Source organism: Suncus etruscus, chromosome 3 (assembly GCF_024139225.1).
Source record: "Suncus etruscus isolate mSunEtr1 chromosome 3, mSunEtr1.pri.cur, whole genome shotgun sequence".
Lineage (NCBI taxonomy): Eukaryota > Metazoa > Chordata > Mammalia > Eulipotyphla > Soricidae > Suncus > Suncus etruscus.
In genome coordinates, this window is record NC_064850.1 from 164,753,889 (window position 1) to 164,779,841 (window position 25,953).

Genomic DNA, 25,953 nt, shown 5'->3' on the forward strand with positions numbered 1-25,953 from the left:
TTAATATGGTACACCATCAGCTTTGTGCTTGCTCTTTGTTGCGTCTTCACTCTCATTGCCTTGAATGCATGTGGCTCATCAGTAGGATAGCTTTGAGCACCAGAGATTGGCATCAGACCCTGGATATCCTAATCACATGTTCTGATCAACAGGTAGTTCTGGAGACTTCTTACTCCCCAGCAGTCATGATAAGGAGAAACTATTCCTTAAGTTTGCTGAAACAGGGATCTGTGAGTTTACAAAGTTAAGTTGAACACTAACTTACATGGTCTATTCATTAAGGTGCTCAGCTTACTCAGAGTTGCCTACTTTACATACCTATCTAGGTGGCTCTGGAAGGACAGTGGACTGACTATATGTAGGCTGGAGTTGAGAACTCATCACTCACAGCTCCTTGCTTTATCCTGTCTGCCCAGGATGGTGGCTAGACACAGGCTATGGCCCCCAACTGCTTGCACCTCCCAGCCGGTGAGGCAGCCCCACAGAGGCACCTCGCCAGTTTTCACCATATGCTCACCAATTAAAACATAAACGCATGCCACATGCGGGGCTGTTGCAAACACATTCTCGTTTTGATGTGGCTATTGTGAAGTAAATGTGTGCAGGAACATATGCTTTCTGTCAACCAAATGATGACACTGCTCTTACTGAAACTGTGCCTTTGCTGTGCTTGTAAAGTGACTGGGGCTGTGCATCTCTTGACTAAGGACTCATCAATTGAAAAGAAATTACTATAGTGATTCCTTTAAATACCAAATCAACGTTTCTGAAAGGCAATGAGTTCACTCTTGTCCCTCACACAACTCAGTTTTGATTCCTAAGAAAAATACCTAAAACTCTCCTTTTTTGTCACATGCACAGTCCCTAAACCTCCTGCATCCCCAGCCCCAATTTCCTTTCTCCTGATTCTGCCATCCGGAGCTTCTCTGCCCAAAGGAAACTGCCCTATGCCCATATGTTCAGTCCCCGAGATTGAAGCTTTGCTTATCCTGTCTTTGCCAAGAGAGGGTCTTTGCTGCCCCAGCATCCCCCCAGGGAGCAGGACCCCAGGAAATGATTGGTCTCCAACAAAAGAAGAGAATTTCTTTCCAGTAGTATCTGAAAGCTAATCTTGGATGGAAAGAAGAGAATCTGTTGTTACCTCCTCCAGCCCACTGCCTCCCTCCTTCCTTCCCCAGCTCCTTCACCCTTTCTTAGAGAAAGGCACAAAGGAATAGTACCCTTTGTCCTGGCAGAATATTTCTTGTTGGAAGCTGAGGGAGCTGAGCCCCTGGTTGAGTGTGGCTCAAGTTTCTCTCATGTAGGCATGTCCCTGTCTAGCCTCATAGGGGATCCTGTTCTGCTCTCCATCACCAGCTGTCCCCATGTCCCTGAGATGGCAGGGTGCCTCCACAGAGAGCACAGTACTCTTGTTCTGGTGGAGGCTCACCAGACCAAATCTATGGGTATGTCCTGCCTGAATTTGTCTATTGCTTTGAGCAGTGTGTGCTGAGAGGACTTACGCACATGCCTGGGGGCATGCTGTCAGCATCCATGTCATGTGGCTTTGCCCAGCCCTGCAGGATAGACCTTCCAGACTACCCTCCCGTGGCCTTCACACACAGCAATTGACTCCAGATTTTTCATCTTCCCAATCATTTTGCCATTATGCACTACTCACAGCTGCGTGTGGGACTCAGCCCAAACACGCAAAGCTGTGGGCCTGCTGCCATGAGCATTTTACCTGGTACAAGCATCACACCTCTACTTTTGAAAAACTTGAAAATAGTTCTGTGCTCTTGAGGGATTCTGATGAAGAGATTTCAAAATTATTCACAGTCTAAGCAGACCTGATCCAGGAAGAGGATGGCAGGCCTCATTTAGTCGCTGGGAACACATCAGGAGTCTACTTGTCAGCTTGGTTAATGAGGGAATGTTTTCTTTCCTTTAGAGATGCAAATGTAGATATCTGGCTGTGTATATGGATATATGGATGTGTAACCCATCGTCACACACAAAGCATTTAATGAAGCATCCATTTAGAAGCTCACTATTTCTAGAGGTCAGCATTTAGTAAGACTTTGGAGGCTCTATGGCCTTGTATGTCAGAAGACTATGCATATCAGAAAGCTATTTTCTAAGATCCTGAGAGGAATTTTTTCCTAGGTTTGTTCATATCTGAGCAGAATTTAATTTATTGAGGATGCAGGTCTGAGTGACTCTTTCCTGTTCCTTCACTGCTGACTTAGCCAGGAGCCATTCACAGCTTTAAGAAAAAGCCTAGAATCCACATGCTGTTTTTTCTCCTCTCCACATCATCCACCCTTCTTTATTTTCTTTATCCTCCTTTCTTCCTTGCTTTAAGTAAAGTCCATGAATGTATTTAAATAGACTCGCATTTCTTTACAAACAGAGTAACATAGATCCTGAAGGAGGTTTGGGTGTATATTTAAGAAGAAAGGAGTCATGATTTCACTCATAAAATAACTGGATATTATTACTAGCTATTTTATATCCCACAACAGTCTCATAATTCTATGTCAATTCCCCTCCCTCTGACTCACTTCCCTCAGCATAATACTCTCCATATCGATCCATGTATAAGCAAATGTACTGAGTTCATTTTCTTTCCTAATAGCTGTGTAGTATTCCATTGTATACTGTAGTTTCTTTATCCACTCACCCGTTCTTGGGCATTAGATTCTGGCCATTTTGAATGGTGCTGCTATGAGCATAGGAGTGCAGATGACTTTTCTGCATTGTGTTTTGGTGCCCTAGAGCATATTCCTAGGAACAATATTATTGGATCATACGAGAGCTCAGTTTCTAGTTTTTTTTTTTTTTTTTTTAGGAATGTCCATATTCTTTTCCAAAAAGGCTGTACCAGTCAACATTCCCATTAGCGGTGAATGAGATAATATCCAAAGACAATAGAGATAAGGGGCAGGAGGACCAGTTCATGGTAGGAATCTTGCCACAAATAGCAGGGTAGTGCAGTTAGGACAGAGAAGAACCTGCTATGACACTCAGAGTTACAAATGATCATTCTGGACAAAAACTGGGTGCAGACAGGAGGTAAAAAGATATGCATGATCCACCTTTAGTAATAAAATATCAAACCACAATGTCTTAAAGGAAAAAAGGGCAAGAGAGACAGGAAATATATCTGCTATAGAAGATGGCAAGGTAAAGGACCTGCGGAAGGGAAGGAAAATGGGAACATTGGTGGATGAGTGTTGTCCATTGAAATAGTGAAACATTGAACAAGCATGCACAATTTTATAGCTTTGTATCTCATAGTGATAAATTAAAGAATTAATTTTATTTTAAAAACCAGAAGTAATTTTACCTTTCTGTTTTTTATCCATCATACTTCTATCTCATATCTTTAGCTCATTTCCCTTTCCATTGCCATCATTCTTTGCCAGAAAATTAATCTTCTTACATGTGTATTCTTAGCACTAGCTACTTACCTTTTTTTTTAATTTGCAATGTTCTTTAACATCTTGCAAGATGATCTTAGGCTGTTGCTCTCTTTCTATTCTAGATATAGCCTTGTTGGGTATAGAATTCTTGGAATTCTGCACTTTGAGTATGTTATATCACTTTCTTTTGACCTTCAAAGTTTCTACTGAAACGTGTGTGGATATCCTTGTGGGTTTTTCTCTGGTATGTGAAGAAATATTTGTGTCTTGATACTTTTAAGATCTTAATATTCTTGTCAGCTTTAGCCAGTTTAATGATTGTGTGCCTTTGCTGTAGATTTCTTTAGTTCTTATTTGGAATTCTCTGGACTTCTTGTACCTGGTTATCTATTTCTTTACAAATACTGGGGACATTTTGGGTCACTATTTTCTTTTGTGTGTGTGTGTGTGTGTGTGTGTGTGTGGTTTTGGGGTCATACCCAGCAGAGCTCAAGGGTTACTCCTGGCTCTATGCTCAGAAATTGCTCCTGGCAGGCACGGTGGACCATATGGGATGCCGAGATTTGAACCGATGACCTTCTGCATGAAAGGCAAATGCCTTACTTCCATGCTAACTCTCAGGTCCCCGGATCACTATTTTCTTAAGTAATTTTTCTCTTGCTTCTCATTTTGGAACCCATGTAAAGCAAATATGGTTCTTGTTGTATCATATGTCTCTTAAAGTGTCTTCATGTCAAAAAAATTTCCCTTTTGCTTCTCTGTTTGAATGAGTTATAGTGTTTTGTCTTCAAGTTCATTTAACTGCTTACCAGCTTCATTTAGTAATCTGCTAGATCTCCAATTCCAATTTTAGTTAGAATTAGTTCTACCATTGTATTCTTCAACTATGTTACTTGTGTTTTGACATTTATAAAAAATGTTAAGTCATTTGATTTTCCTCCAAAATTTTGTTAAGCATCTTTCTAAGCATTGCTTTGAACGCTTCGTTCAAATCTGCTTATATCCTTATATCCATTTCTTAGAGGTCCTTTTTCTAAGATTTTTTTCCTTGCCCTTTTTGATACCTTTTATTCTGCCTCACAATTCTTTTTTTTTTAAGTAATAATTTTTATTGCAACCAAAGAGTGAATGACAAATCTTTTACAATAGTATTTAAGGTACATAGTGACAATGAATCAGGGCCATTCCCACCACCAGGGTTGTTCTCCTTCCTCCACTCCTTTTCCCAGTATGGGTCCCATATCTTTCCTTTGTCCCCCGTAGTGCTACTAAAACTGTTCCCCTCTGTGTATAGCTTGTTGTAGATAGGGTATCAATTCCGTTGTTGACTTTAGGTTTGATGTTTATGTCAGATCATTGTTTAATTCCACTCAATGTTCATATGGTTGCTTGGTCCTGGTACCATGCATTTTTATTTTCCCCCTCAATTCATGAGGCAGAACAAGATGATTTATGTTGTGTGATTCTGCTGGAAGAGGACAAAGAAAAAAAAAGAAAAAGAGATAACAGATATCCTCCCAAAATAACTAAATAAAAATAAATAGAAAGCACCCAGCAGCAAAAGAATCACCAAATAATAACCATCAAAGTGAAAAAGAAGGAAAAGAAAAAAGAAAACAAAGAAGAAGAGAAGTAAAAAAGAAAAAGAAAAAAAAGGAGTGCTGATGTGACAAGGTTTTGTGCCCCCCCCATCTTTTTGCATAGGCACAGTAAGTATTGGAGAAGTAAGAAAGGGAATTCCCTTGGCCTAAGAGATTCAGGATTTCTACACCCTTGAAGCATACTGTCATGGTAACAGCTACTGGCTACATACATGCTCATTACCACACCCCAGGGTCTTTTTTTGTGGTGCCAGGAAACTTTCCATCAGTTATGGACGATAAAAATCAGGCCTCTGTAGCTAGAGATCTTGGTAATTGTACTGGTCATAGGACAAGGTCTAGGATAGAGTCTTTATGGTTCTAGAAGTTCTGTTTCATCATTGTCTTTGTAATCAGTCTTCTGTAATGAGTGATCTTGGTTTTTGCTATCCTAGGCTGAAGTCTAGGCTAGAGTCTTCCTTATGGCCCCCAAAGTTCTACTCAGTTTCAGTTGTCAAAGTTGAGCCTCTGCAATTAGAGATCTTGATTTTTGTACAAGTCCTAGGCTACAGCCTGGGGTAAGGTTTTTCTTCTTGGTCCCAGGATGAGTTCTGGCCCAGTCATGGTTGTGAAAGTCAGTCTTCTGTAGTTAGCATTCTTGATTCTTACACATATCAAAGGATGACATGTCTCCTGATTTCCTCTTACTGTTAGGTGATTTGATAGGACAACCTGCTCTTAGCTCATGTTGTTGTTTTCTCATTGTTGGGATATCATATCAGAACTGGCACAAGTTGGTGCCAGAGCGGTGTTAAAAATTTCCCAGTGAAGTTTGTTTCCTGGGGTTGTTGCAGGGAGCTATATCAGTTCTACATCTGGACTTGGGGTTGGACTAACACTGTCCAATCTCATGGAGTCTGAGTTGTATCTACATGACACATGTTCAGGGAGGGAGGTGCCCCTGTGTTATAAAATGTATGAGTTCTTATCCCTAGAAGACAAGATCTTGTTTCTGTGTATATGGTTTCCCCTTTTCTACTGTGCCTATACAAAAGTGTATGGTGTCATATTGTATTGCTGGCGCTATCGTGGGTAAGAATAACCGGTTACATAGTCTCTGTGTTCTGCTTTTGACCTGAGCTTTTATCCCGGGCAAGACTTTTTCTTCTCGGTTTTCATACCAAGCAGCACCAAAACCAGTAAGGATGAAGAAAATATGTATATATAAAATAGAACAAATAAATAAAACTGAATTAAAAAATTAATTGAAGAAAACAAGTGATGGAGGAGGCAACCTTTATATTTGGGAATAAACACTCTAAGATGCATTATTATAAAGATATTAAACATACAAAGGCAATATAGGTCTCTCAATTAGGTATTTTGAGATATTCTTGTGGGGGGTGAAATCCAAGGCACTTTTTTTATTTTTAATTATGAGAACAAAGATGCAAAGAAAGAGGACAAGGTAAAGTTACAGTGGAAGGACAATCACCCATAACATAATTCTCAGAAGAAGTCCCCTTGCAGATATCTTAACTTTGAACTTTCAGCCAAAGAACATTAAGATAAATAAAACAGAATCCATGTACAATTACTTTGTCCCTCAAGTCCCCAGATTGTAACACTTATAATATTTCTTAACAGCACACAAGGCAATCTAAAGCCATAAAACTTATGTAACTCCTTAAACATTAGAGGCATAGTATTTTTTACATTTCCATGTACATGCATATTAGCTTAAGTTAACCTCAAATTTTAAGTGGTTTTTTTTTTTTTAATGATTAGAGTCAAAGGAGCACAGTAAAAACGGTGTTAGAGTGGCAATTGTTGTTTGCATAGGCCCACCAAAATATGAGGGGCATGGAAAGGAATAACCTTGGCCTAAATACAAAGAGACCCGACCCCTGAAGTTTCCTGGCATAAGACCAACTCTAGGCTCCAGGCAAGTTAGATCATCCAATCCAAGACATTGTCCGTAGTGCCAACACACTTTTCACACAATCTCTGTTGTTGGTATCATGTTTCTGTATTAAAGATCCTGGAATCTGCATATCCTACATTGAAGTCAGGATGTGGAGCGTCCTCTCGTTTCACCTCACCATTAAAGGGCAATGCAGGAAGCCTTGTCCTGTAAGCAGGTCGTTGTTGTTAAGTCTTCTCAGTGTTAAGAGAAGTCTCTTTTGAGCAGGTCGATGTCTGAGCAGTGGTAGGGTCTTCCATGGTGGAGGATTGCTTCCAGGTGATGTTATAGACAAACCTGGATGTTTCGTGGATGGCTTCCCTGGTTCAGGGGAGAATGGATTATGCCCTTTCTTCTGAGGCCTGTGCCTGGTCATTATGTCAATGTTCAGGGTGTAAGGTCCCTTTGCACTACAAGATTTGTGTATTTCAATCTCTATTAGATAGGATCTTATTTGTATGTATAGTATTTTCCCATTTTATGTGCTTATGCCAAAAAGGAGCAATGCCACGTGGAGTTAATGGAGCATATGGGGGCCATAAGAACAAGTCCAACGATTCCCATGATATGGTTCAATCATAAGCATTAAACTGGGGGACTCTTTCACCAAAATTCCTTGTTGAACAGCTCATAAAGAGAAGATAAAAAGTGGTTAGAATCGTCACTGTATAAGAGAATATTTAGTAAGACTTATAGTTGTCAGAGAAAAAACACAAAATATTCTAAAGAAATACGTGTCCATTTTATGTCTTTTGAAACAGTTTGTGTTGTTACACACAATGCATGACTTTGGTCTGTGATTAGGATTGTGCAATACTGAAGTTAAAAAGAGTAATGTGGGTTAGTGATGTTTGGGGGTGTGAGAGAGTTAAGGAGTAGGAGTTAAGGAGCTTTGTAGGGGTGTGGGAAAGGGCAGAATACAAAATGGACATTCTGGATACGCAAAACATAACATAAAGATAAGGAATACTCTTAATACATACAGTGCGCACGGGGGTACTATCCCCCGCGCGGTTTTCCATATGTAGAATGGTCAGAAATTGCCAGTGACAAACAGCGCAACCGAGCAAATCTCAGCACACCCCAAGTTAGGACCAACCATTTCTGGATGCCTGGGCTGCCAAGGCACTTTTTTTTTATCACACACCTTTGTCTTGAGTTTGAGACATGATTTGCAGCATTACGGGATCAGATAGTGTCCTTGAGCTGGGAATCTTTCTGAAGCTGAATCTGGTCCATGATTTGAGGAGAGTGAGAAGGGCCACATAGTCAGCAGGCGTGTTGGTTGTAGTTTCTTGCCAGGGCACGAGATGTGAAACTGAGAGGGTGTCTTTTGGTTTAGGAGCTGGGTGATGGTTTGTTGGGACAGGAGGTTAGTCTTGGTGCCTAATGAATTAAGAACTGAGGGTAAAGAGGGTTAAATAAGGAGGGATAATGGATCAGGACTGGGGGATAAGAGGGTAGAAGGGATTCTGAAGTGGGGGGAGAGGTAAAATATAAGAGGGGCTATATACACTTGAGACATGTATTGTTTACAGTTTAGGTTTGGCAATCAGAGAGAAGACCACTGTATAGAAACTCACGCACACATATAGACAGACTTTAAAGATCTATTCAAGTATTATCCTCCGGTTCTTGGGCATTCCAGTAATTTTTCCTAGGAACAATCTAAAATTATGAGCATTGTGGAATGATGGTTAAAAAGTATAGTTGTAACCCACACACTTTTGAAAATAAGGACTAGTGAGCAAGGACCCCCTGCCCCCCTGCAAGGCGGTCCACCACATAGCCCCATTAACGGCCATGGAAGGGTCTGGTTTCCCTTTCTTCTTTCGCCAAAGACCGAGCTTCCTGGCCTTGCCCTGAAGGCCTGGTCTGGCATAGACTAGTGTTCAGTACAGGGGGCCTGTTAGCTAGCTCCCCTGCTCAGTGACCCTCACATACCAGTTGTAAAAGGAACAATGAAATCCTGGCATGTGGGGTCTGCTGAAGCAGTTTCTAGCCTCACCTAAGTTTTTTGCATTAGGGGAGGTGTGTCTCCCTACTCCCCAACTCCAGAGAACCAGCTGCCCGGCCTTGCCCTGAAGGCCTGGACTAGCATGGGGGGAGTCCCATTCCCCTGCACTAGTTTTCAGTACAGGGGCCTGTCATCTGCCTCCAAATTCTGTTCAGCTCTGTATGCTTACTTCGTATGTACTATCCAACTGACACTTCCATTAGTCTGGCACAGTGATGTACCCTGGTATCTGAAAGCATAGTTCTTCACTGCTTCCTGCACTAGGTATTCTAGATGTGTTTCGTGGGTGTGCTCTACCTTTCTGTCTACTATGTTCAGATAGCATGTGGTGTGGAGCCACTGAATCAATTCATTATGTTACAGTCATTGGGCTCAGCCTGAGAGCATGACTGGTGCACTGAGTAAGTAGATTTGTAAGGCTGGCATAGCCTCAGTTCATCACCTCTGCTCTGCTTTGACACATCCTAGCCACATATGGTTTATGACAAAGGGTGTCTGGAGTGCTGGCATGTGGCATTTGTTGCCCCTCCTAGCAGCTGGTGACCAGCCTGTAGAGGTTTGGCCCCAATGACTATAGACCCAATATAGTATCGGGATTTTGCTGCATCAAAGATCTAGAGTGTTGATATAGGACACAGATCTCTCCTCTCCTAGGGCCATACATATTTCTGGATATGGGTTGGGATTTCTTCCTCAGAAATACATATCTGTGTCTCTCCTGCTAGTGTCAGGACTTTTCTTTTTATCCCTTGTTGTAGAAGCTTTTTATTTTACATAGCTTTTAGGTCACTCCCTGTGTAAATTATTTTATATGAAGCTGTAGATTAATTGTGTCTGTAGGAGGAGCCAAGTTCATTGTCACCATCTTGATTATAGACCGTCATTCCTCTATATGACATGTCAAATCTATCTCCCACTTCTAAAGACAGTAACATTCCACTATGTAACTAATAAGAAAATTCTTATTATTATTTTTTTATTAGGGGGTAGATTTGGCCACATTTGTTGGTGCTTAAGGCTGTTCCTGGCTTTGTTTAGTCAGGAGTGACTCTCTCAGGGACCTTGGGGATCATATGTGGTACAAGAGATTCAACTCAGCTTTGGTAGATTACAAGGCAAGTGCTTTAACTGCTGTACTTCTCTCTGACCCAGAAAAATATGCATTTAAAGGACTCACCTGAGTGATCTGACTCACTTAGATAATATCTGTTATCTAAGGGCAATAGATTTGAGGATTGGAGACTTAAATATCAACTTCACACTTCTTTCCACTTACATAACTATTCATGTTTGAATAACCAGAGGTCAGGATTCTTGGAGACCACATGTAGTTACTACATGTACCTACTACAGAAATCATAGAGAAATTGACTTCATGTTTATATTCACATTTTCTTTAGTATTTTTAAGAAATGGTTAAAATGAATATTTCTATTGTCTCTACCAGCCAATACCAGGGATCCTGAGACTGAACCAGAAGGAGAAGAAGAAGAAGAAGAAGAAGAACAGATTGCCAATGAGGTCAACCTGGAAATAGCCCCTGCTCACTTTGGAACAGAGAGTGAAGTGGAGAGAGCACTTGAACAAGAACCTGAAGAGAGAGCTTCTCTCAGTGAGAAAGAGAAGCAGAATGAGGAAGTTAATGAGAGAGACAACTGCTCTGCCTCCAGCATCTCATCTTCCAGCAGCACATTAGAGAGGGAGGACAAGGAAGACAAACCATCCAGGGACAGAGGAACTGGTAATAAAGCATCTTTTCTTGGTAACAGTCCAGGCAATCCCTAGGTGGGATCTCATTTGCTGGCCTTTGAGTTAACACCCTCAGTGGGCTGGTTAGAATATATTAAATATATTACTCAGTATTGTTTTCTTTGATGCAAAATCTTTGTTTCACCATTATGTAATGAAAGGGGGATTAAAAGATATTATTAGTTTGCATCTAAGAAATGACTACATCTTGTGTCAGATTGAAGATGAGTGTGCTAAGAGGAATTACACATAAAGTCACTTATCTAATCTTGGAAAGCCAAATTTTCTATTTGTATTACAAATTTTTTTGTTATTATATACAGTATAACTTTGGCCAAAGTACAGGGTGTCAGGTAAGTCTTGATTAACCTTGAATCATGTTTTATTTATTATGAATAACTTTTAAATATGATTTGTCATAACTAGTTTAGCAGGCTTAAAATACAATGGCATGTTGGATTAGTGAAAATAAGCCAGGGAACAGAACTTTCTTGGATCAGATTATTCCATTTTCTTCCAAATAAGGACAACTTTCCAAAAATGGAGACTGTTAGCACTGAAAAACCACAGACTTTCTACCAAAAAGCTAGAGCCATCCAAGTATATGGATTTGGAAATTGAGATTTTGCAGTGATTTTTCTGTTTTACTCTGATACTTCAAGAGTTCTAATCATGTTTATTTGATGTATCACATTTGTTCTTGAACCTCCCACAGTCTGCAGGCATCAGCAGTAGCTGTGGAGTGAAGGGAGTTTGGTTCTCCTAGTGCTTCTTGCTGTTCAGTTTCTCAATTAAATAACAAAGGCAACCAAAGGGATTTCCAATTGTAATCTTACTGATTGTACCTATTCTCAATAATGAACTTGTATAGCTTAATAGAGACTTGCCTTATTCTGAGCCTGTAGTTTTCTTTAGTTCCTTGTGTTCTGCTCTATTTCTTTGTTGTTAGAACCTGCAGATAAACATTATTCATATGACTAGTCCCTTATCTCTACTTGAATTAAGCTTTGTGAGATTGGAGATCTTTGTCTTGTTCATTGTGAATCTTCACTTCCTTGGTGAGTCCTCACTTGCTTGATGCCCAGAAAGTAATGGAAGTTCACAATTGAGACATCAACTTCCTGAGCATAACACATCATAAGAAATGGGAGGACTCGGAAAGGTGGAAGGAAGGCAGAGACTACCTTGAATTCTGGTCATGATACAGGGTGTCAAGAATCATCATAAATTGAATGACTTGATAGTGACACTCCAGTGAAAACCCATTTCATAGTCAAGGGATTAGGGGATGGATTTTCTAATAGAGCAGAGTGTCTCTTAGCTAATAACAATTGCCTTTCTCTAGAAAAGCAATATTGGAAAGTTTACTGCTTCTCTCTCTACCCAGAACAACTTCAGTAGAAGCAAAGGTGCTTTCCTAGTGGCATCCCATGGAAAGAAGAGTATAGTGCTCCAATTCCCTGGATCACACCTGAGGAGACCTGGGAAGAGCAAGGAACTTTTCATAGCTGAAGATGTTCATGTCCATATTTCTTTGGTGGTAGTAGTGGTGGGGGCTAAAAATAAGATGGGGTGGAACAAAACTGTGAATATTTAATGTCAATGGCTTCTTTCTTAATAAAATGAGTCCTTAGAAGACTGAGCAGAGAGTGATAATCAAATTCATCATTGGTTGTTGCATTAAGAACAGCTGGTAGAGTGCCAAGAGTAGAAGTCCTCCTGCAAGGTGACTCCCCTGAGTTCTGTGTGCAAGAAACCATGCTAGCTCATCCTAGGGTTGGCAGGGGAAATGGTGACAAAAGTGGTTGGGTTATGAATGTCACATGGATAGTTAGATAACTGGAACCCTAGATAAAGCAAATGAAAAATGTGAGAAAAGAAAGCTAAGGAAGTTAGGAATTGAAAAGAAGGAAGAAGGTACCCTATGAGAGTCAAGAAATAAGTGCAGGTGAGATTACAAGTGATGAGGTCAAATAGAGAGAATGTAGATAGATGGAGTTAAAGGAGGCTAAAGATTAAAAGTAAGGAGGAGCCACCACAGGGACTGGAAAGGAATATGCAAAAAGTAGGAAGCAAACCTGGTGTGGGTAAAGTCCTGGAAGCCAAGTGAAGGGTGAGTATGGAGGCTCCATCAAGTCTCATAGTGTTGTATTAATTATTAGTTATATAGTCCCTGAAGTGCACGGAGTCGTATAGCTGGACAAGGGAGTGGGATTGAGAAAGTTGGTTTTCACAGGGCCTTTTTCTACTTTTTTGGTAGAGAAAGTTGGTTTTGTTTTTAAGATGGGTAAGATGTAAACATCCATTGTATTTATATATCAATGGAGAGGGTTCATTGTGTTTATATGCCAATGGAGAGGGTCTGGTGGGATGAGAAGGAGAGAGGGATGGCAGAAAGTTGCTGCCATGGTTTTCTAATGCAGAGTGGCTTGACTGTGCTGAGAAGTCTCAAGGGCAGCATTGATTCGAGCTGGGATACAGGTGGGTAGGTGGAGGCAGAAGGAAGGCTCTAAATATCTGCGGTTTCATCTCTTGAGCTGATGAATGAGGCAGCAAAGACCTCCTGGTGTGAAGCTGCGGTGGTCAGGAAGTTGAGAGGAGAGAGGAAGAATGTGGAAAGTCATCTAGGAGGATTTGTGGATGAACAGCCTACTTGGCAACATTGAGCGTCCCCTACAAACTTAGTGTCAAGGTCATCTGTGACCCATGGCTTGGTTTATAAATTCATCTGACACTTTGGAATTGCAGTGATTCAGATGAGAAAGACAGATAACTCAGTGTACTTTTCTACATTTGCTCAGAGGGAGGAAGTCTCATTCTTGTTTCTTGGTATCTAGTTAGGACAAAGGGCCATTGTTGACTTGGAGTAGATGGGTGCTTATCAAGAAAGAGTAAGGAAAATATTCCTATCTTCCTGTAGGCCCAGAAATTAGCCACAAGCATTATATTGGGTTTGGGTTCTGCAGCAGCATATCTACCTAGCCAACCATTACTGTCCGGTTTGATTTCTGGGTGCAGGGCTCAGGGAAGCACCTCTACGGAACCCAGAAAAGGTCTCACTGGTTCTTTGCTACAGCAGGGATGGTTCCTGTCACTGGCTCATATTCTCCTTCCTCTCTACTTTCAGGCTTGTTGTCGGCCACCATTCAGGATGCCGGCATAAATGAACAGTGTGGTGACATCCTCACCAACAAACGGTTCATGCTGGACATGCTGTATGCCCATACCAGAAAGCCTGTGGATGAGGATGAGAAGGAGCAGGGTGAGGCCAGCAGGACCGAGCAGGGGGCAGAGGCCATGGCCAGCTTGGCCAGCAGGATATCCACACTGCAGGCCAACTCCTTGGCACAGGATGAGAGTGTGCGGAAGGTAGATGTTGGCTGCCTGGACAACCGGGGCAGTGTGAAGGCCTTTGCAGAGAAATTCAACAGTGGGGATCTGAACAGAACGACCCTTACCCCTGAGGCCGAGTCTGATGACATGGTCCCCGAAAAAGCCATGACCCAACAAAAGACTGAATCGGACTACATCTGGGACCAGCTCATGGCCAACCCAAGGGAGCTCAGGATCCAAGACATGGACTTTACTGACCTGGGCGAAGAAGATGACATTGACGTGCTGGATGTAGACCTGGGTCCTAGAGAAGCTTCGGGGCCACCACCACCGCCTCCACCCATCTTTCTGGGCCTGCCGCCCCCTCCCCCCCCACCCCTGTTGGACAACGTGCCTCCCCCTCCAGCCCCGGCTAATTTATTGGCTCCGCCTCCAGTGTTCAGTGCTCCTCAGAGCTCAGGGTGGCCACAGATCCCCAGGGGTCAGCCGGCATTCACCAAGAAAAAGAAGACCATCCGTCTGTTCTGGAATGAAGTGCGGCCTTTCGAGTGGCCGTGCAAGAACAACCGTCGCTGCCGGGAATTCCTGTGGTCGAAACTGGAACCCATTAAGGTGGACACATCCAGGCTGGAGCACCTGTTTGAATCTAAATCTAAGGAACTATCCGTCTCCAAGGTACCACGTCCCGCCACTGTCAGCGTGGTTTGCAGAGCTGCTTCCCACTGATTTTCTTTGTCCTTCCGGTTGCTTTTTTTTATTTGGTAAAATTCTCATGGTATAAAAATAATATAATATTCTTTGTCTACAGTCTAAATGAACAAGGAATTCTTTACAGCTTAACATGGGTGCCATCTTTCTAAAGACATTAGCATGCTTTCTGGGAAATCAATCATCTATAGACAGAGGCAAATAGATGAGAGATGCTAGCAGAGTCCCAGAACAGGCATTGATAGCAACTGAAGGGGAAGTTGACTTCTTAGTTTAGCAAACACCTGGATTTGTTTGTTTAGAAAATGTGTTTTTTAAACTTTTACCTCTGCTGATTATGGCTAATAGTAGTAACTTCAGCCTCAGCTGTAGCCATATAATGCATCTGTGGTGAAAGCAACAATATAGATGACATTTCTGTGTCTATCGCCTGGCTGAATCAGCATATTGCTACTGTCTAAAATTTAAATTAGATTCTAAATGCTTCCATATATTTAACATCCAGTAAATGTTCGTGAATATATAGATTGCTTGTTATATGTAAATATTTGATAATCTTGTAAGCATTACTCGTGGTATTTGTAAGAGAAATATTTCATCTACTATTATAAGTGGAAACCATAAAGTTACTGGGTACCTGAGAACAAGACAAAGAAGCTGCATATTATGGGGTTACAGATCTTATTTTAATGATTCATTCAGTACTAGAGTCTTTTCTGTATATGTTTAAAAAACTGATTTTTTTTAAAAAAGAAAACCTAGTGATTCTGGGTATACTGTAGTTTTCACATAGATTTCGAGTAAGCATGGTGGAGCTTACTACTAGTGGGTTCATTTTAGCTCATGTGTTACTGGTATTTTGGGCGAATATAAAGCTTCCTGAGTCAGACTTTCTACCTGGCCACTCTTGCACTGATTTTGAAACCAAAAGATTTGTGCCACAGCCCAAGGCCAAGATGCCCTTCAGACAAGGAGTCAAACTAGTGCCTGTCACTGCTTGTGTCACTGACAGGCCAGACCAGGGAGCTCTGATCCCTTGATCCGATTCAGACTCAGGCAGGGGGGTTGGAACTGAGTTGGCATCATCTCTGGTGTTGATTTCTGCTCAGTCTCACAATGTGAGCTCTTCCATTTCTAGCTTCAGGCATACCTCAAATGAGAATGAAATGTCTCCTGTGTTTATAACTCTAAACCATTAAGATCCAAGATCCAACAGGGAAAAACATGCAGTTTGTGTTCTCCTTTGGCTGAAGTAGACCTCCTGTCCCCTATTTTTTTTTTCTTAGAGAGGAGAGGAGAAGAGAGGAAAAGGGAGGGGGGAATGTGTAGGGGGGTGGAGAGGGGAGAGGAGAGGAGAGGAGAGGAGACACCTGTCCCCTCTTAAAATGAAAACTAGGTAGCTGTTTTGGGGCCCTTGTTCTAACTTTTCCCACACTGGTAGCATGTTATGCTTAAACTACTCACATGGCCAATTCTGACCTTGCATTGGAGAGATGAGTATCTGGCCGTTATTCCTTGTGGAAGTTACCTGGGGATCTGACTTAACCAATACCATCCTCCAACCCCAGTAGCAGGTGATCCTCACCCTCCTGTTCCCCCTATGTGGTTTGTGTGACTGGTTGCACCCACTAGACATCTGTGGTTGCTTACCCTTAACCTTGGAAATTGCTGGGGGAGAGGCAGGCCTAGAGAAGAATAAAAAGTAAAAGTTGGACTCTCATTTTTGACTTTGTTTTACAAAGGAAAGAGCAAGATTCCAAGTTTCCTTTCGAACTCCCAGAATGAATGGTTCCCAATTCTCCTTTCTCTGTGTCCAAGTATGGTCAGTGATAAGAGTTTGGCTGGTGTCTGCCCAATAGCTTAGAGCCACATTCTTGCATGAAGTGTGAATGGAGACCTCTTGAAATCCTTTACTGACTCGTAAAAGTACAAAATTGTGACTAGTTGTAACTAAGTGGGACCATAGTAGGAACTATATTGAGAAATCTACCAAACAGATCCCATAATGTTCTTCAGTGAGAGTAAGTGTATGGCCCTTGGGAGCAAGGGAGAGTATTAAAAAAGTAAATAGAGCTTAATTTATGAATGTAAATTTAATTTATGAAGTGAAAATGCAGATTAGAATGAAAGCAGAATACCTGGGAGAATTGATTCTGTTCTGTGTGCCACCAAAACAGATATCATCAATTTTTACTTCTGCTCCCAATTTTTGACTGTGATTTTCATAAAACACAGCTGTAAACAGCCTCTTCTGAACTTTGGCTCATGAGAAGTTTTTCATTAAACACAATAGAGCATAGCAAAAATAACAAAGACTTCACGAGCCAGCAAAGAGCACAGGGATTTGGTTTTAGTTTCCATTGGGAAACTTACACTAAAACCCAAGTTTCAGGACCTCGTTAGGACCTTCCATGTCAAATCCCAGAGATTTGTATGCCAGATCTGGACTATGTCTGGACTGGAGTTGCCAGTTAGAGAAATATGACAAACTGTTCAGCTCTTTGGTTTCTTTACCAGTGTTTCTAAAACTGTATCTACTTTTTTTTCTCAACAGGAAATTATACATAGATTTTTAGTAAGATGACTTTCATTATGTTTTGGTAGAGAAAAATACAAATCCTGTGTTAAGTTCCTTCAGATGGTATTTCTACTCTAGGACTAAATGTGGTGACTTGTATAAGAAATTATTAAAGATATCAGGACAGAAAGACTGAGGCTATGAGGAAGTGTCACCCAAGGATATGGCATCATTTTGAGGGGCCCTGGAAATGTATTTCAACCTATGCTTCTAAGCCAGGGCAACCATCCTCTTCTCCCAAAGCAGCTTTTCTGTTTTTCTGTCCCAAGTTATGGTCAGAACACAACAGCTGTGGGGTGAATGAGAGACCAGTAAGAAAAAGGTGACTTAGTTTCTTTTTGGTGACTCACTGCTCACTAGGTTTAGCATGGGGAGGGGACTCAAGAAAAGAGTTGGAGAAATTTGTTCACCTCGATTTATTCCAACACTTCCAAATATATCAGAACCATCAGTGATTTCTTTTAGATGAAAATTGACACACCAAGATTGATGTAGTTTGGGGTGAGCCCTAGCCTGGGTTATTTTTAAAAGCTCCCAAGGAACCCAACCCAGGCAGATAGCCATTGGTTTAAAGTGGAAAATGAAGCCCTGGATCCTACTACTCTATCTACAACTCTTGCCCAAATGTTTTATTCTCCTAAGAACAGAGTAAAACATTTCTAACTTGTATTTTAGATGAAAACATAAAGGCCTCTCTTATTTTCTTTACCATGGTCCTTTCATGCAGAAGCCTGCATGAAAACCCAATTACTGTGTTGATCTTAACTCCTAGTGTTCCCAGTGTCGTTATTCAGAGGACCCCTTTCCTTCTCAGAATTCTTCTGATTAGAGTCATAGAGAAACCACAGTTATCCTGGAAGTGTATTTCTTTTGCCTCTGTTAGAGAAAACTGCAAATATATTTATAATCAATAACACTTCCCCCCAAATTCATCAATAAGGCAGCCTATTCTTGCCAGAGATTTTATTCCTAACTGAAGATTTTCTGCTTTTATTGGGACTTGTCACTTGTTTAGCTGCTACTGTTGTTTGTGTTTGTTGCTTTTAATGCTTCCCTGTATAGATCCCCCTCTCTTTGGTCATAAAATTGGGGAAAATTCCTCAGCTGTGCCATCTTAATGACAGCTGTATCATAGCATCTTTGTCTTTGTTTCTTTGTCAGTGCAGTTTTGAATCTATCACATGGTGTCACTTTTTGGCAACCAGGAGGAAGTACAGAGGAATGAGTTACCATTTCTAGAACTTGTGCTCTCAGAGCCAGCCCAGGCAGCAGTGGGGGAGGCCTGTGAAGAGGTCACTTGCCTTTCTTGGAAGTACACAAACCTCACAGTATTCTCTAAGACTCGCCCCAGTCCCTTCATAAATCACATCCTTCACCCAAGTTCTAGTTGCAGTCCCAACACCCCAGGGTTCTGTGAGCTTAAATCCGCTTTTTAAAGGTTACATTCTTTTACTTCCAGTAAAATTTCCCTTGAAAAATTCTCAAGGGGTGATCTTTTGTGGCAGCAGTTCAGGGAACTTTGGAAAACAAATCCTAGTTACCTGCCCACATGGCAAATATCCACAGTCTTCCATCAGCACACCTTTCTCCTACTTTTTTCCTTGTCCTGTCCTGCTCATGGAAGTTTCTGCCCTGAATCAAGCATTTCCCTGGCCTCATTATCTTGGTGTTTCTGGCAGAAGCCCCAAGACTGTGGTGGATGGGTTTTTTGTTCCAATTCCAGGAACCACCCTCATTTGGTTGTGTAGTATCAGCTGCAGCAGACAGTGTGGCTGTGATTTTAGGAATCAGCTGTATTCAGCCACAGGGCTCCATAATTCCTGAGTCTGGAGGTTGCATTTTTTAGTAACTACTTGGCTTAGCAGCTAATAATGGAATGAGCTTGGTGTGTAGGATGGTTATGTCTATCACTTTAACCTCGTGTATTTTTTGTAATCTTGGAAACTGGACTCTACCTCATTCAAGGCTGTGTAAGGCTATATATAGTCTTTGTTGTAACTGGTAATGGGAAAGGAAGATTCTAATGGTCCCTATTTTTTTAATCCTATAAAATAGTCCATGCTTTTTTCATATTTTCAAATTGTTTCCTATTTTTTTTAAAGTACAATCTTCTCTCTACCCAATAGTCCTGTCCAAAAATCTCTAGACCTTTAAAAATCCAAATCAATCACTGGATGCCAAAAATGTCTCTTTAACCAGATATCTTTGCCAGAGAAAGTCTCATTAGGGACTCCTGAGTTGGCTTTGGATGGAGGAGCTCAGGGTCTTTGTACAAGAAAACATCATCAATGCTGGTTTAAAATAACTTGGTTGGGGGAGTTTTGGGGTACATAAAGTTGTAAAGCATCCATCTAAATAAGCTACACTGATTAATCCAAACATATATTTTCTTCTCAGATGTTTAATGGTGTTAAGGTTTTCCATTTAGTGGCAGTGATTTTATCTATTGCCATAATGCCTTTTTTTTTTTTTTGGTTTTTGGTTTTTGGTTTTTGGTTTTTGGGTCACTCCCGGCAGTGCTCAGGGGTTACTCCTGGCTGTCTGCTCAGAAATAGCTCCTGGCAGGCACGGGGGACCATATGGGACACCGGGATTCGAACCAACCACCTTTGGTCCTGGATCGGCTTGCAAGGCAAACACCGCTGTGCTATCTCTCCGGGCCCGCCATAATGCTTTAATAGTGGAGGCAGCCTTGCTTTTTAGCAGAGAAGTTCATGTTAAATAACAAGAATCCAACCAAATAAATGTTAAGAATCTGATTAGCTTTAAAAAATGATTCACTAATTGGGTAACCCCATCTTGCAAATAGCACAGTGCTTGGAAAATCTGTAAAAAAATAAATAAAAGAAAGACTTTACAAGCAGAAATAAAGCAAAATAAAGGAAGAGTGGATTGCTTCAAGCTTAGGTAACCTAACTATGGGGATTGAGGAAAAGATCTTGTAATAGGTTATCACATCTTACTTGGGGAATTGGAAAATGTAACTTCAGTAGTGCTAACAAAAAAATTCCATACTGACCAGTTAGAATGACATTGATGGAAGAGACTGAAATTGTAGAATCGAAACCTCAATTAAATTAGATATTGAATCATGGTGGGCTTAGCACAAACAATTCCATTTTGAACTTCTTGTTTTATTTTTAAAAACTCCAGAATCCTGCTTAGATTATTCCTGGCATCCAGTCATTGTTTGGCATGTGGAAATCACCATGTTATTCTCATAAAAACAAAGAGACCAAGATGTTCTCTCCCATCTCCTTTGCTAGTTCTAACTATTTCTATACTGTGTGCCATGGGTCAAGTGCTGCTCTCACTGCATTCACTCCACTGTCTCATTACCTTTGATCAAATCCCTTCGTGGTAAGTGCCAGAAAGAAAATTGAAGTACAAAAAGGTTCAGTGACCAGCCAAGATCATTTAAAAAATGATCAATTTCCAGCTTACCTACCTGGACACTTTCAGTTACCCTTCAGAGAAACTGAGTCTGCTCATAGCAAGTCAAGATTTTATTTGGTTCTAGTTGCTTTCATGTTCTGAACACTTCCTTCTGTTCTTCCCTGTGGCATTATAAAATTTTGACATTTCAAAAAATAAAAAGGAAAACAATGTCTTCTTCCCTCCTTAGTGCCCTCTGTCCTTTGTTATTGCAATTTAAAATTTTATGTGTTCTGAACTCTGTCTCTAAGTATGTGACCTTGAGCTTGTTGGTCAGCCTCTCTAAAATAAAACTTTTCCTCTAAGATGAAGGCAGGGGTGGGAATTAAAATAACTCAGGTCTAATCTCCTGTACCTGACTTCCAGATATTGGGGAGGGGTATGACTTTGTTCTGCACACAGCCATGCAGACATCTGAACATATCTGATGCTTTTATGCTATTGACTTAACCCTTCTCAAGTGATTTCCTGAGACTCCAAAATAGCATTTTAAGTTAACCTCTAAGCTTAATAACTCCTATTTTGTGGCCCCCTTTCTTTACTACTTCCTGGACACTTCATCAGAATGAGTGCTACACTCAGAGGTATCCGGTGGAACAAGAGTGCTGACTTCCTAGAGTTGTTCTAGGAAATAGTCTTGCTACTGTGGCTTTGTACCACTTGGAGTGACTCCATTTGCAGGTCATTCTACTTAGAGCTGGCTGGTTCTAGAATAAAGGCCCCATCCAGGGATTAAGGAGAACCTTCAGCTGCAGATGATACTCACAGGCCTTTCCATAAGACTTGGCAGTCAGCAGTCACTCCTTTCAGAGATGCCTCTTCAGTATTCCTCAGAAATTCTGTCACTCTATGGCTACAGTCTATTTGAAGTCTCTTCCCAGAAGGGTTCATTTATATTTTCTAAAATTAGGACTGTTGGCTCTCTTGTACACTAGGGGAATGGATTGTCCCAATGACCTTTCTGCATCTTTTCATGGGTCCTCTGCTGACCTTGACAGAATCTCTTTCCATGGAGTATCTCACCACTGTGAAGTCTCACCATTGCTCTCACTACTCTCTCTCATTCACAATTATGTCTACTGACACTCATTCTTTTTTTGTACAGTTTTCTTGCCTAATTCAAAACCAAAGACAAACAAAAGCCCTATCTGACATCTAAGTCTTTCTCCAGAGACAGTTTTTCTGGAAGGACAACTTTTGGTATCCTGGTCGTTTAAGCTTTGAGAGAGGTGCTCCGCTGCATTTTGGGTGTCACCACCCAGTTTTGCTCAGGAGTACTTAACTAGGAGCTGAACTCGTTCTGGTAGAAGTAAGAGAGTTTTGCTTCTTCCAAAGTACCCCCACTCTCTTTAAAGAGAAAGTTACTCTTTTTCTATGAACACTTCTGAACATCTTTTGGAACTTTAAGAGCCTGCTGACTTGGTTTTGGTCAATCTTCCTCACTCCTTTTCTTTAGTTGTGGCAACTCTCTTACTTCAGAAAGAGTGGTTTGTGTTGACGCACCCAGACAACCCCACTTCCATTTCATCCTGGAGCCAAGGTACATATGGAACCTCCTCCTATCTACATTTCTTCTGGAGACGTCTGAGGAAGATGGCGGAAGTGTACTTGATGGACCCCTTATTACTGAACTGAGAGAGATCCTCTAATTCCCTGTTGCCTCAAGATTAACCATTTTTATTAGGGGCATTCTGAACCTCCTTAATTTTTAGTAGCCTGAATGAAATGTATTCTACTCAAGGACTACTCACCCTCTGGTGCTTAGGAAATACATATTTAAGGAAAAGGAATAATTATCAAAGTGCTAACAGAAATGTAGGAAGATATAGCCAATCAGAGATACTGTCTGAAAACTGAGATTTTTCTTTCCCTCCTCTTTCTGCTCAAAGTTTGGTTTTATAGATCATCACTGATAATGTCTTGAGATGAATCCTCAAAGGTAGAGACAACCACCGCAAGCAAAGGTTCTCCTGGGGTGGACACTCTGCTCCATCATTCCTACACAAACCTGTGCACCTCATTTCATATTTTCTTAAGAAGGTCATATTGGCTAATCCTGTATCTCATAATTTTAATATCCATACTGTTTCAGCATCTTTTTTCTGTTATAAAATCTTTATTTAAGCACCATGAGTACAATCATGATTGTAGTTGTTTCTCAGTCATAACCACCCCTCTTCACCAGTGCAACCTTCCCACCACCCCTACCTGTATTTGAGACAGGCATTCTACTTCTATCATTTATTAACAATGTCATGCTAGTTTTAATGTCGTTATTTCCCTGACAGAATTCACCACTCTTTGTGGTGAGCTTCATATTATGAGCCAGTCCTTCTGGCCCTTAACTCTATTGTCTCTGGGCTTTGTTACATGTCTTTAATTTTTCAGCATCTTTACTTAGTTACTTTATACAGAAATCAGAGTTTATATGGATTCTAACACACTAGTCTTGGTGTCCCTGTTGGAATATTTGGGATTAATATAGAAGACCTTTTACTTACTACAGTTCTTCCATCCAGTGCCAGTGCTCATACTTTAATCATACCAATTTTATACTTAAAATCTCTTTACTCTGTGATGGAGTGAGAGTGATACATATTTAGTAGAAGCCATACATTAAGTTTTAAATTAGAGTTTGGTTTCTTTTTACTTTCAATTATGGTACTCAGTTATATGCTATTAAAAATAGGGTTTCGGGCCGGAGAGATAGCATGGAGGTAAGGCGTTTGCCTTTCATGCAGGAGGTCATCGGTTCGAATCCCGGCACCCCATATGGTCCCCCGTGCCTGCCAGGAGCAATTTCTGAGCCTGGAGCCAGGAATAACCCCTGAGCACTGCCGGGTGTGACCCAAAAAAAAACCAAAAAAAAAACCAAAAAAAAAAAAATAGGGTTTATGTAAACAATAGGGTTTGTGTTAGATTATTTTACCCAATGGAAAGTTAATATAAGTGTTCTGAGTCTCTTTAAGATAGACATGGCAAGGGTATGATGCTTTGGGGGGTTAAGTGTATTATATTTATTTGGGGGGCATGGTTAGGTATATTATTTACATTATTTTCAACTTACAGTAGAGATGTTTATCAGGATATAAATCCAGTTTATGTCAAGAAAGTTTTGTGTAGCATTTTAATTTTGTTTTGAGTCATATCCAGTTGCATCAGAGCATACTCCTGACTCTGTGCTTAGGAATCAATCTGGAGATTGATCTAGACAGACCATATATAGTGCCAGTGATCAAATCCAGGGTAGCCTTGTGTAAGACAAGTGCCCAACTTTGGCCAGCAATTTTATAAGTGCTTATAATTGAGTAGATATTATACATAACTACTTTTTATTATATACTCATTTGTTTTAAATTAGAATACTTTTTACTCATAACAAAAATAAGAATAGTTAGATTTTTTATTAGAATAATATATATTATATGAGACATAGACATCCTTTCTAAACTTCTGGTCAAGGAAATTGTGCTTGTTATATATACACATCTTCTATGATTCCTGGGGAAAAAGTTGCCATTTCTCAGCTATGCCTTACGTTGATATTACAAGAGAGTCTTGAGTTTTGGTTACTACTTGGGGTGGAAGAGGTGGAAGACATGAGTCTAGTCTCCTACCAAAAACAAAGTGACTTTTTGGTTTCTCACTGACAAATTACCCTTCCAACCTCTAATCTATGTTTTCCCTGTCAATTCCTATCCCTTCCTTCTAAATGCTATTGAGGGGGCATTTCTAGTTCCTTCTTCACAGGACCCACTATTCTCTGGTTTCTGCCCCTTAACTTTATTACAGCTGGGTCCAATTTCCTAAACTTGTAATTTCAAACTATGTATAGTCATTGTTTTTTGTTTGTTTGTTTGTTTTTTGTTTTTGGGCCACGCCCGGCGTTGCTCAGAGGTTACTCCTGGCTGTCTGCTCAGAAATAGCTCCTGGCAGGCACGGGGGACCATATGGGACACCGGGATTCGAACCAACCACCTTTGGTCCTGGATCAGCTGCTTGCAAGGCAAACACCACTGAGCTATCTCTCCGGGCCCATGGATAGTCATTGTTTATGATCAAAGCTATGAAATATGGAAACAGCTTCTAAGAAAGAGTTAGCAAAATAGTATAAAAGCTGGAAGATAAAAGTAGTGGGCTTCTTCAGAGCCACACTCAGGAAAGAGGTGTGGGCATGGAGAATGGTGACATAGAGGGGTTTGGAAAGAGACTTGATGGCAATTGCTATCACAGGACCAAGTGAAAGGCATTGAAGGTCATATTTTATCTTCTGAGGCATTGACTTCAATGATGATTGAAATGACCATATTGGTGACTGCTAATCCTTCTACCATGACACATGCCCTTAGCACAGAGAACGTGGAGAAGGTCTTGCTGATGCTTCTCTGGTTACTGTAGGACAGAAGTATCACTTTGGACAGTCTTCTGTCACCGCTCTTCTGGGGAGAGTGACCAAAAGGCATTTGAATGTTTAGTAGTATCCAGTGGAGACTGTTTTCTGTAGGAAGGACAGACTTTAAAACCCAGAGATTAAATCATTCCTTTTCCAATTCAACTTTCATTCTTTCCTTCACAAAGAGTGGGTGTGAGTCTCCATAGACAAGTAGAGTTCTCTCTGAGGACAGCTCGCTCTCTAGGTGCCTTAGCATTCAGTTTTCCTTACATTAGGAGAATATGTGTGCAAGTATAGAGTTCTATTAAGAACAGAGACAATGCCAGACTCAGAGCCTCCCCCATTAATGTACGCCCCATGGATATTGATTTAGGAGCAAGAACTGATGACAGGGTGGTGCTTTTTAATGCTATTTCTGAGGGGGTGGCATCCCCCCTGAGTAGGGTGTCTGTTGGTTTACACACAAACTCCAGCTGGGCTGGAACAGTTCAGACATCTCTCCCAGTGCTGTAGAGGAGGAGCTTGAAGCTGTTCATCCTCTAAACCCCTGCCTCCTGACAACTTCTCCTGCACTGAAGCTGTCACTAGGTAGCTTCTTCTACAGTGCTAGGACACAGACCCTCTCTGCTACCACACTGTCATCCTTACATAGCACATTCCTTCTTTTCACAAGTTGTCGATGGCTGCTTATCCTTCTGAACCAGGAAGAAGGCAGGAGAGGGATGGAAAAGAACTATGGCCCCCCTTCGGTGTATTCATTTTAATCAGGAAGTACTCAGCTGTTGTATCAGTG

At 41.0% G+C, this 25,953-nt stretch overlaps 2 protein-coding genes across 4 annotated transcripts in view; one reads left to right on the plus strand and one right to left on the minus strand.

The window, feature by feature from the left end:
* Positions 1–25,953, minus strand: part of RPRD1A (regulation of nuclear pre-mRNA domain containing 1A) — a 1,137,547-nt gene that overhangs the window by 661,284 nt on the left and 450,310 nt on the right. The window lies entirely within an intron of this gene.
* Positions 1–25,953, plus strand: part of FHOD3 (formin homology 2 domain containing 3) — a 514,974-nt gene that overhangs the window by 429,138 nt on the left and 59,883 nt on the right. For both annotated transcript variants that reach the window (XM_049769642.1, XM_049769643.1), the window contains 2 exons: positions 10,412–10,705; positions 13,841–14,721. In XM_049769642.1, coding sequence (XP_049625599.1) covers positions 10,412–10,705; positions 13,841–14,721 — 1,175 coding nt within the window. The remainder of the gene's footprint in view (positions 1–10,411; positions 10,706–13,840; positions 14,722–25,953) is intronic.